This window comes from Mustela nivalis (assembly GCF_964662115.1).
Source record: "Mustela nivalis genome assembly, chromosome: X".
Taxonomy (NCBI): domain Eukaryota; kingdom Metazoa; phylum Chordata; class Mammalia; order Carnivora; family Mustelidae; genus Mustela; species Mustela nivalis.
In genome coordinates, this window is record NC_139040.1 from 94,722,134 (window position 1) to 94,734,501 (window position 12,368).

The window sequence follows — 12,368 nt, forward strand, 5'->3', positions numbered from 1 at the left end:
CTTCCATTCCCAATAACAAATGGACCCTTCCACTCCAGCAAAAATTTTAGGATTGTTGCACTTTGAGTTGAAAATTACTTCAACAGCAAGGTTAGGAGACTTTTTGACTTTAGGTGAAATTTAATTTGTCAGTAATAAGCTATAGGAATAAAAATTTGGCTGATAACAAGATATTTAATATACTAAAGGCTGCATTTCATAATCTACTTAGAACCAGCAAGCGTGTCCCTAAAACTAGTTTCTAAAGCTAAAAATCTTAAATTAATGGTATGTTTCTATTTAAGAAACTTATCTAAAAAAAAAAAATAGTGAAAAGTTGATACACATCAATAAGCATGCAAAGGAATGCAATTTGGTTTCAAATGACTAAGTAAGCAACTCAAAATTCATAAACAGTAGTAGTAATTAAAAGATAAAATCTCTAAGTTCTATGAAAACTTTCATGAAGTAAAGATACTATAATATTATAAGCATAGCAATACTTAGATACTATAATATTATAAGCATAGCAATACTTAGAATATTATCTAAGAAAATGTCTGGGTGGCTGAGTCAAAATTCATTTACCATCAAATATTTACTCAGAAGACAATTAAGTTACACTGATTATGGTATACAGAAAGTAAAGAACTAACCATTTTATTACATCATCTCTATCTGCAAATCAACTATTTTGGGCTATAGATTCCTTAGAATAGTTGCTTAACAGTCACCTGTAATTCATGTAATTTTACTTTTGTGTCTTAAGCAGTACCTCTGAAGAAACTCTTCACAAGTGGAACATAAATTAATATGGATCTCTATGGCTTTTTGTCACGAAAAGCTGAAAAGCAGATATACCATACAAGTCTATCGATGGTCTAGCTTTCATTACAACTTGAGAAAAATATTTGAACAGGAAGTACTAAAAAAGCCTCTTTACTTATATTAATGCCAAACATAGAAGCTCCCCAGCTATCGTGATCATGTAGCAACCTCATCTGGGAAACTTCTGACCTAGAATCAGTTCGACATTTTTTGGACAACTTTCCCAAAGGCATTACCTAAATTATAAAGCTCCTGCGGACACTGGCGTGGGAGCCTGTGAAACAAAAGCTGCAGCTCTCTGCCACTTGGTATTCAGTCATGTACAGAGGCCTCATGGCCTGCAAACTGAAGATTCTTTCATTGGAATTATGAAGTAGTGTTAAGAGAGTATTTACTAAAAATGTAAGCAACTAAGCAAGCTAGAGAATTAGATATAATAACAAATAAAAGAATCATAAGTTACACAGCATAACCAAAGTTCTCATTTACTAGCTGCCCATTATACCTTAGCACTAGAGGCATTCTATCAAAAATCTCGTGTTATTCTTTTAACAATCCTTTAATGTTAATGAACCGGAACCCCCCAAAATCTCATCCTCTCACCTACTCTAACAATTTTCTCCTCCTCCTGGGTTAATTTCTCCCTCTATACCTAATGCTGCCCAACAGCTTTCACCTCCCCACTTAAACTTTTTTCTGATTTCTCCCAACTTAAATTTAAAACAAAAAACAACTCTTAGGGCCGCCTGGGTGGCTCAGTGGGTTAAAGCCTCTGCCTTCAGCTCAGGTCATGATCCCAGGGTCCTGGGATCGAGCCCTAAATCAGGCTCTCTGCTCAGCGGGGAGCCTGCTTCCTCCTCTTTCTCTGCCAGCCTCTCTGCCTACTTGTGATCTCTGTCAAATAAATAAATAAAAATCTTTAAAACAAAACAAAACAAAACAAAACAACTCTTAGTCCTACTTCCTTCCAGCTATCACCTATTTCTCTTCTTCCTTTTTATGTCATGATTTGTGGGGATAGCACGCCTGGCACTGTGCAGTACACAGCTCACATGACTGAAGTATCTGTATTGGAACTGTCTACATTTATTGCTTTCAATTTCTTTTTCCATTTTACACTAAAGCCCATTACAGTTAGGCTTTTGCCCCCACCAATCCACTGAAATTGTTCTCATCCAAATGTTTTCTGTAAAGTCTTACACAGAAAATATTTTAGGCTTTGTGAACCATATACTCTCTGTTATACTTTTTTTTTTTTTTTAAAAGAATGCTCTAAAACTTCAAAATCCATTCTTCATTTGTAGGCTGTAAAACAAAAACAGTAACAAAAGCAGGCATGGTCATGAGGTACATTTGGCTTGACGGTCAATTCCCAGTCCTTAACTTACAAGGCCAATGAGTACTATACGATTTATACTTTGATCATGATTTCCTCCTTCAAAGATTCTCTTCACTTGGCTTCCAGGGCATCACTTACATTCTCCTAGAGCTCGTACTACCTCACAGGTCACTCCTCTTCTAGCCTTCTTTGCTAGTTCTTCAATTTCCTGACTTACTACAGTGGAATGCCCCAAGGATCGGGGTCTTGAGTTCTTTCCTCCATCTACTGCTTCCTCTCCACACCCACTGTGAGCCCACCCAGACTTATTCACCGCTTGAGATGGGTCCCCTTACCTCAGACTCCTCTCTTTCACACCCCACTCTATAAGCTAATCCCATCAGTTCTACTTTCCAAATGAACCCAAAGCTGACCATTTCTACTGCTGCCATTCTGGGTCTAGCCACCACCATCTCTTAACCTGGTTTACAGCAATAATCTCCAAATCAAGTCACATCATTTCTACCTTTGCCTCCTTTAATCTATCCACAGAGTACCAAAGAGGATCTGGTTAAAAACTAAGATCATGTTACTCCTCCACTCAAAACCCCCTACAGTTTCCCATGTAACACATAATAAAATCCAATACCCTTATAATGGCCTTCAAGGTTGAAAATGATTCAGATAGCCTTTTCCAGCTGGGCCACATTTACCTCCCTTCTCACCCTTAGCTGGCCCGGCTCAGCCATCCATGCTTACCACCTTGATTTGCCTCAAAAAATCCAAAACACACTCCTACCTTAGGGCCTACTGCTCCCAGCTGCTCCCCGGGCTTGGAACACTCTTATCGCAAATACCTTTAAGGCTCTCTTCTTTTAACTCTTTCAGGTCTTTATTCAAATGTCACCTTCCAGTGAAGCCTTCTCTGACTTTCCTATTTATAATTGTGAATCCTCTACTGCTACTGATCTCTAGCACTCCCCAGCTCCCTTTTCTAATACACTTTTCCAGAGAACTAATCATAGCATTACCTAATGTTCTATATATAATGGTTGTTTATTTTTTGTTTGTTTTGTTTTGTTTTTTTACCTGCATGAATTAAGACACTTTTGTGTGTTTGCGGATTTACCTCTGGAACCTCAAACAAGACATGGACACAGTAGGTGTTCAACATTTAAGGATAAATAAAACCACTAATCATTCTAGAAGAGACAGTCCCACCAACAGTAGTACTTTAAGAATAAACTTATTAGGGCGCCTGGGTGGCTCAGTGGGTTAAGCCACTGCTTTCAGCTCAGGTCATGATCTCAGGGTCCTGTGATCAGGTCCCGCATAGGGGGGGTCTCTGCTCAGCTGGGAGCCTGCTTCCCTTTCTCTCTGCCTGCCTCTCTGTCTACTTGTGATCTCTCTCTGTCAAATAAATAAGTAAAATCTTTAAAAAAAAAAAAAAAAAAAAGAATAAACTTATTAGTCTTAGAAAAAGAACTTATCTTGGTTTGACCAATATAAGGCTAACCAGCAGTAAGTCCAATATTTCTACAGCAGACTAATAAAAGTACAAATAATTTGGCAATGTGTATTGGCAACATTTTTCTAGATGCTTACTCTCTGACACTTCAGTTCCACTTTGAAACATCTTTTCCATGGAAATAATCCAAAACATAGGAAAAATTATGTGCATAAATATTTAGAAGTAAAAACTTAGAAATTATGTTGAACAGTGAACTGAATTAAAATATGGCACATATTCTTGACAGAAATAATGTTCATGAAATCCATTATTCTGTTTTGAAAACTTCAGTGGCTCCACTTTGCCTTCAAGACAAATTAGGCAACTTTTTCTACCTTCCTCAGCCTGATATTTTGTCCTTCCCTCTTCAAAATCTATACTCTAGGCATACTTTACCACCTCTCTACCTTCCCAAATTCTCCAATTTCTGGAGACTCTTAACATCTTAGTTTATGTGCTCTCCCCTAGGTACTCTGGCAGCACTTTTCACCAAAGTCATGTTTCATAGTAATTTCTGGTAACTGCTTCTTTAATGAACTTTTTCACCTACCACACTAAATAGCTAAAACTTAGCATAAGCACCTGATCTTAAGCAGACAATACATGTAGAAATGAACTGAGTAATATTACATAAATGTTTATGCCACTATAAATTAACAGGAAGTTTTGGAGGACTGTATGATCTATTTTTTTTTGGAGGGGGGGGAAGTTCCAAGATTGTGCAGGTGTCCGCATGTGTGGGGAGAAATCTCATAATGGAAAAGAAAGTATACTTGTGTGTGTGTGTGTGTATGTGTGTGTCTATAGGGAGTCAAAATGTAGATAATAATAACATTACAGTACTATAAAATGCTTATAAAAACAGTTTCTCAAACTTTTTTTTCCTCTCAAAATGCATAAACCAAATAAAGACAACTACTATGTGAGGAGTCAACAAAGCAGCTAGTCCTTCTATTACCTGAGTGGAGTTAGATAGTTGGTTTTTCCACGGCTCCTCTGCGCTGCTGGTCAGGTTTGTGCGGTTATGAGGTAGAGTGACTGCGTTTCGCTGCAGGTAAGGCACGTTTCCATTACTTCCACTTCCTGTTATGTGATTATTGCCTATCAAAATAGTGTCTGTACTCCCCAGCGTTCTTGATGTGCTACAGGGAACATGGCCTGTAGAAAAGGGTCCATTGGCCAAAGGCTGCCCAGGGCAGGCAGGGCGGACTCCAGGCTGAGAGACGCTAGGCACTCTGGTCAGAGCAAGCTGTGGCTGCTGGCCAGAGACTGAGTTTGTAGGCAGTGATGAGTCAGCTGTTGGCCCATTAGGAATTCCAGTAGATCGTACCTGTGCAACTCCTGTTTGTCTCATCTGTCAAAAAGCAAATGAAAAATAAATGCTGCTTATGTGGCCCATAAAGTTGAGAATCAGAATATGAAGGTATGTACCAGGTAATCTCTGATCTTATCCTAATGTTTAATTTCTCTAGGTTGAAAAATACACACTTTTAAAAATAAAAAATTTTGTTCATATTTTGATTAGCTCCCTTAGAAAAAAAGCAATCTGTTTTGAGAAACATCCTTTCAGTAATGATAAAAGAAAGCAGCTGATAATTATGGAAACTGGAATTTACAGGTCTTTTCCCTACGCAAACAAACAAGGAATCTCAAATTTTCATTCTGTTTTATTTATATGTCAGATCCTCCAAACTAAACAAGTCCTGAAGAACCTCACCTCAGTTTAGGATAGCTTGTTAAGTAATAAATAATATAAATAAACCCTTAGAACACAGGCAAAATAGCACGTAAATAAGTAAGACAATACCACGTCTTGTGCTCAAAATGAAATTTACAGTTGTTTTTACCTAAATATCTCCGTCCACTATTAATATTTTAGGAAGCAAGACTACTAACTTCCACCAAAAACTGGCAGAAAGAAGTGGGCATGAACATGCTCTAAAAGGATGTTTTAGTAAAGAAAAATACTCAAAATGCTAACAAATTTTAGGGGGAAAAAACGCTATACACACTTGGTGTTGCTGCATTAAGACAAACTGACTTTCCAGCTGTTCCAGCATCAGTTTCTGTGCTGGATTTAAGTTATTTCTATTTGCACGGAGCTGTTCCAAGTGCTAGGAAGAAGAAGAAAGGAGAATACAGTCAAAGGCATATCTAAGAAATCAGCTCAAGCTCACTATTCTATGCAACCTTGTCCTAAAACAACTAGACCAACTCAGAGCCACTATCTAGTCAAAGATACAGATTCCCAATCAACAGTAATCAACCCCCAGATGAAGCCCTTTAAGTTTAAGAAAGTAAGAAGTAAACATTCACCTAAAGAGGTTTACTATAACGGGGTATTTGAGACAAATGGGCATAAAATTTTACTTGTCAATACAGTATTTTTCGGTATTCAAACAGAAAGTTCTTTAAGCTTACAAATGCATCATGTCAGGTATACTCAAAGCAGCACTGTTCGGAATAGGAAAAGTTTGAAGACAGCCTGACTATCCAAAACAAGTGCTCTGCTTAAATAAAGGTGTGACATCTACATAAATATGCCACAGTCATAAGAGAATAAAGAAGCTCTTGTACACACTGACACAGAAAGGTCTGTAAAAATACATTGTTAACAATATATATTACATTGTACCATTTGTGTAAAAAAGGAGAAAAATAGTAAGGTATGAAAGGAGGAGGATGCGTATTTGCTTGTACATGCATGCCATATCTGAGGAAAGACCGGTCAATAACAGAGACTGGCTGTTAAAAGGAGAACTAAGTGGGCAGGAACGGGAAAGAGAATTTACTCTACATAGACTATAATCATACTGATGCAGTTTGAACCCTGTGAATATACTGCCTGTTTAAAAATAAAACTAAAAATAAATGAAAAATCAAGACTAAATGATCCCAGTACTCTGATAAAAGTAGGTTCATTTTGCTTATGTGTATATTAATTGAATTTACTGCCACTCAACTTTAAGAATACTTAAAAATTTAAAGTTCACTACTTCTACTCTTTTTGAAGAGGAAACACAATCTGTCAGAAGCACATCTCACACACCTGTAATTTCTGTGGCGTCAAACACCATGAGTGAGCTTGTTGCTGTACTGGAGGCTGTGACACTGCATGGCCACCACTCCAATTGTCGGGAGTGCTCTGAGGAAAATTGATAAAAAAAAAAAAAAATTAAAGAACATTTGGTTAAATCCATGGAGTTAACAACAATGACTAATGAAGGCCAAATGACTATGAACTGGAATATTACATATAAAAAAATGTTACAACATTAATTTCTTTTAAAAATAATTGTACATGCATAATAAATTTGGGAAATCATAAATTAAAACAAAAATATTGATTCTTTAATAAGCCACCCAAAAAGGCCCACCCCTAAACTATGGCCCAAATGGCTAACCTAAACACCACACTGTCCACTAGATCCAATAATAAATTTATCTCAATGTCAGTAGAAAGTGATGATGAGAAGTGTGTTGAGATCTTAACGGCAGGGAGATGAATAAAATGATTTGATGAATGCAAATTTATCCCTACTTTCTATATTTAATCGGATGCTAAGAATTTGGGATGGAAAACTCAAACCTTTCACTCTTTGATGTCCACAGATTTAAAATAAAGGACAGGAGACAGTCAAACTGCACAAGTTCAGGGCAGTTGGGAGTTTCCTTTTTGAATGGGATTTTCTATTTCTCTAAAACATATACCTTTGTTGGACTAGATGTTCTTTTCCTCTTGGCAGGACTGGACAGGTCATCTACTTGGCTAGAAGGAATCATGTGTAGTGGCAAGGATTGCTGTGAAATTGGTGTTTGACTGAGGCCTACTACAGGTTCAGTATTTGGATGATGAGGTTTACATGCCTAAGAATCACAGAAGGAAGACAAAAATAGGGTTCTATATATTCTTAGTTCATTCCTTCAAATTATAAAACTTTACAAACTGCATACTTGTCAAAGCTGTGTGGACATCGCTGATTGCAATTATTGAAAATCAAAATCAAATGAATCATCAATGGAGGAATGTGTACCTTCCTTTGAAAAACTGCTTTAAAAATTAAACCACTGCAGCATTATTTTAAGAAATCTTCAAAATCATGAAAATGCACAAAGGTTCTAAATTGGCACCCCAAAATTTTTCCCATATCAGAGGGAGTTTTATTTTGATCTAGATTCCCTTCACAATTACAGCAAAAGGCTTTTCATTAATAAAAGCCTCCTGTACTTAGTAAAATACGCTTGACCACTATAGATTGAAAAGAACCCTTAAAGCTGGGCACCTGCAGAACATAACCCAACTTCTCACCTGCTGTGCTGTGTTCATGGCACCCTGCCTGGAGGTAAGCTCTGCGGGGATTGGTAGGCTCCACGCCTCCTCAATACTAGGAAGTAATTTAGTTTTATTCTGTAGACTACCTTGTGGAAGGTTACACAACTGAGCCTAGGAAAAATTATGTAAAAAGCAAATTTAACACAAGCCTACTTGAGTAAGAGCAAGTCCACTAAATCTTCCTAAATGCTATAACTAATTGTTTTTAAAAGAAAATAGATTCTTAATTTGGGGTTTCAGAAAGATACTAAGTATAAAGAGGGTAACCGGAATATAAACCTTTGTGAAAATTAAAACAAAGCTGAGCTCTGTTTTCAGAGTTCTCATAGCTGTCTTCTCATGAAACTCCAAGCAAGAGTGAAAGACAGTGTTTGTGTTCTTTGCTCTAAAATGCTATGACAACTTAAAAATGTAGACAGCACATAGAAAAAAATTATGTAAATTAATATGCATCAACAGTAAATGTGCAAAAGAGCATCTTTTAAATACTGCATATCTTACTTAAAATGAAAAGTTTAAAATAATATTACAAGCTATGGTATGTTTACAAAATATGGAAACAAATTATAGACATCAAAACACAACTAGACAAACTTTCCAACCACCCGCCTCCTGCCTGAGTGTCATAGGGAAACATATGCTTTAAAAAACTGCTATTTAAAAGTTTTACCTGTAAATACTTAATTCGTGCTGCAAGTGCAGAGGTATTACTACAACTTTTGCTTCTGGTTGCATTTAAGTAGCATTTAATGGCATCCTGAGGCTGGTTGCAGGATTCGTAGAGTGTGCCTAGGTCCATCCAGGCTGCAGCATGGCCATGGTCCAATTGTACAGCACAAATATAAGCCTGTAAAGCATCCATAGGCTGATTTTGCTGCTGATATAGCACGCTAGAATGAGGAAGAAAAAAAAAAATAGGTCAACTAAGAAAACTACTTAACTTCTCACATGGTATTAACTACCAAGTACATTACATGTGATGTAACTGCTGTATATCAAGTATAATACCATTATTTTTATATAATGTCTTACCCTATTGAACACCATGTATCTGCACTTGCTTCTGATTTATCAATAGACTGCCTGTAAGATATAAAGGCATCCTGAACTTTCCCAATACTTGAATAGCACCTGAGAAGGGAGGGGGGAAAAAATCCAGACAATTCCATTAATACTGATAAATTAATTTTCTGAAAAATGGACTACACATATCAAAGCAAATAAAAAATCGTAACAAGCTAACATATTTCTGTGAATGTGTGTGTATATATAAAATTATAATGTAAGTTATAATTAACCACTCAATAAACTATACTATAGTTGATCTGGTAAGTGCTAAAGCATGCTGCATTAATGAATATTAAAATAATTAAAGGCCATATTACTTCAATATTATATAGAGTTAAAAGCACACATGTGCATACACATGCATGGGCCATTACACTTGAACAGCCTGATCTATTTATATAGCTTACATTCATTAAAAATACAGAGTTAAAAACCAAGAAAACCATTCTATGTTGGTAAGACTTGCCAAATCAGATTTCAGTTCTCCTTTCCTAAATAATAACCATGAGGTCAACCACTCTGCAATTCATAAAAAATACAAATATTAAGATGCAGGTAATAATCAAGCTAACTATCAAAAACAGTAATAATAAAGTGAGTACAATATTTCACGTCACATAAGGGAAGCAGGGATGATTAAAGTTTCAAAGACCTGTCATTTTTTTAATGCAGATGTACTGGATGAATACAGAGCAGCAGCTGAAACTATAAATACAGAAATTATCTTCTTAGTGCTTTGCACTAAGGAAAAAAGAAAAAAATAAAACTCAGTCTCTGCCTTTAAGGAGCTTACAATTTAGTTGAGGATTGAAGACACATCACAAATGTCATGATGCCATTATCACATGGCTGACATAGACAAGAACTGGTCTGAGAATTTAGGGTAGAAGACACCACAATATATACTACAGGATTTAGGAAAAGCAAGGGAAGGATAATACTAAGGAATGTGAATATGCATAGATGCATATAAGTTTAGATCACTGATTATTCATTATCAGCCAGTATATGGCAATTTGGCCATGAAAATAAGACTGAAAAATAACATGTACTTATGTACATAAATTTTCCATTAAACTAATTAATATTTTTATTGAAACCAACTTATTTTGAAATATAACTGGCCAGGTAAACAGTAAAAAATTCTTAAGTGTTTTTATGTGCCCAAATAGCATATTTAGATCCTCATGATTATTCTCTGGAATTTTACTGATTCATGTAAACCAAAAGTCTCAGGAACCACTGATTCAGACAGAGAAGATGAGAGAAGGAATTTCAAAATGTTGTTTGAAGAGTATGAGCAAAACCCAATATAGAGAAGACAGCACAGATACAAAGAGTAGAGAACTGTAAATCCAGCCTGAGGATAACCTGAAATTTTTGTTCTTCTAACAAGAGAAATGGCACCATGAAAGTACTTCACAGAAATATTAATCTGCTAATAATTGTAGGGATAAACTGGAAGGAAAATAAATTATGGACAGTAAAAAAGAAGGCAGCTATACTCACTGACTTGGAGCATGCCAAAACTAGGATAAAAGTAAAGAACATGGCATGAAAGAAAAAGAAGGGAGAAACAGTAAACCAAAAAGACAGATAAAGACTTTGTGACCAACTGATTAGATATCCGTGGGGAGGAGGGTAATAACTTAGATTTAAGCCTGAGCAAAGAGAGTTTTTAAAAATAAATAAAAGGTGACCTCACTGGCAAAACTAAAAGGAGAGGAGATGATTTGGAAAAGAATATGATGAATGAGGTTTGAAATATGCTTACTTTGATGTGAGGTGAGAACACTAAAATGGATAATGTTAGGTAAAAAATAGATGTGGTCCTGAAATTTAATACCTTGAAATACAGAGATCTAGGTTTGAACTTTATCCACATAAAAGACAGGGTGTAAGAACACAGGATACCTACGAGGGAGAGGTGAAAATAAGCCTAAGGAATCACTAATTTTGCGGATTGGGCACTAAGAAATGTCAGTGACTGAAACAGAGAAGGCAGTGTCTCCTTTACTAAGGGAGAATTCAGGAGAAGTCATTAACAATGCCAAATAGGGACAGATACCATGAAGGAAGGAAATGCTTGACAAACAGTAGAAAACACATTCTGTTTGTTGTTCTTAAATCAAAGCCAAATCTCAGATTTATAGACAAATTTACCTCACCACTGGCAGGAATAAGCAGTAATTCCCCAAACCAATGTTTTCACATTCCATTCCTACAAAGTGAAAGTAGGAAACCAATGTGCCCAAATGCAGATGTCCTAGTCCAACCACCAACCAATTTTCCTCTAATAAAATTTAACTAAGTTCCCCTGAAGACAGCCTTGTATCTCTGAAAAAGCAGCAAGTGAACCTAGGCTCTAGTTCCTGTTCTGACTTAGTTACCTGTGTGGCTATGACCTTGGACAGAACATTTTACTTCTCTGAACTCACTTTCTATATCTATAAAATGGAAGGGTTTACAGAGTGAAACAGGTGACCTCCCTGGTTCCCTCCTAGCTCTAACATTCTATAGTTCTGTGGTAACAATGTTAGTGATTAGTACTAGTATAAGAGCATTACCACATTATCCTTGCATTATGATACAGACATGCCAAATGACATCAACACACACCTGAAGGCAAAGGTAAGTATGAAAAGCCTCAGAAATACTAAGGTCATCAAATCCCAAAGTTATCTGACACTTGAGGTCGTCATTCAGAGCTTTAATAACTTTTTAAAAATTAATTAATTAATTAATTTGACAGAGAAAGAGAAAAAGAGAGAGAGAGAGAGATCACATGTAGGCAGAGAGAGAGCAGGGGAAGCAGGTTCCTTGCAGAGCAGAGAGCCTGATGCAGGACTTGATCCCAGGACCCTGAGATCATGACCTGAGCTGAAGGCAGAGGCTTAACCCAGTGAGCCACCCAGGCACCCCAAGAGCATTTAATAACTTTTAAAATATACACTATTTATAAAAATTTTCTCACAACAAGAAGGATTAGAAGCAACACATCAGTAGGCAGTGAAATGAGGTTAAAAAAAAAAAGTAAACATCAATGAAAAAAGTCTAAACAACTGTCGAATTATATTATTATGATAAAAAATCATTAACATCTAACATGATAATCTTGAACTCCAAAACAAATTAAACTGAGATAAGTATCCTTTATTTGAGAAATCATAAAGCATGCCGCGTATCTGGAAAATTTTATCTGAAAAGATTCAAATAAAAGCATCTCAATGGCTTAAAATATGAAGTCAGTTACTAAAATTAAAAAAACAAAAAAACAAAAAAAACACCCTCCCGTGGAATACTGTTCAATGAGCTGAAAATTACAGCAGTAC

At 36.2% G+C, this 12,368-nt stretch overlaps 1 protein-coding gene across 12 annotated transcripts in view; it reads right to left on the reverse strand.

Moving 5' to 3' along the window:
• Positions 1-12,368, reverse strand: part of LOC309856735 (lysine-specific demethylase 6A) — a 179,235-nt gene that overhangs the window by 19,205 nt on the left and 147,662 nt on the right. For 2 of the 12 annotated variants that reach the window (XM_082718210.1, XM_082718212.1), the window contains 7 exons: positions 9,001-9,099; positions 8,639-8,858; positions 7,945-8,079; positions 7,347-7,502; positions 6,685-6,780; positions 5,648-5,749; positions 4,594-4,989 (listed from right to left, as the gene is read on the reverse strand). In XM_082718210.1, the coding sequence (XP_082574336.1) occupies positions 4,594-4,989; positions 5,648-5,749; positions 6,685-6,780; positions 7,347-7,502; positions 7,945-8,079; positions 8,639-8,858; positions 9,001-9,099 (1,204 nt within the window). The remainder of the gene's footprint in view (positions 1-4,593; positions 4,990-5,647; positions 5,750-6,684; positions 6,781-7,346; positions 7,503-7,944; positions 8,080-8,638; positions 8,859-9,000; positions 9,100-12,368) is intronic. The other 10 variants (XM_082718214.1, XM_082718220.1, XM_082718218.1 and 7 more) reach the window with 7 other exon arrangements.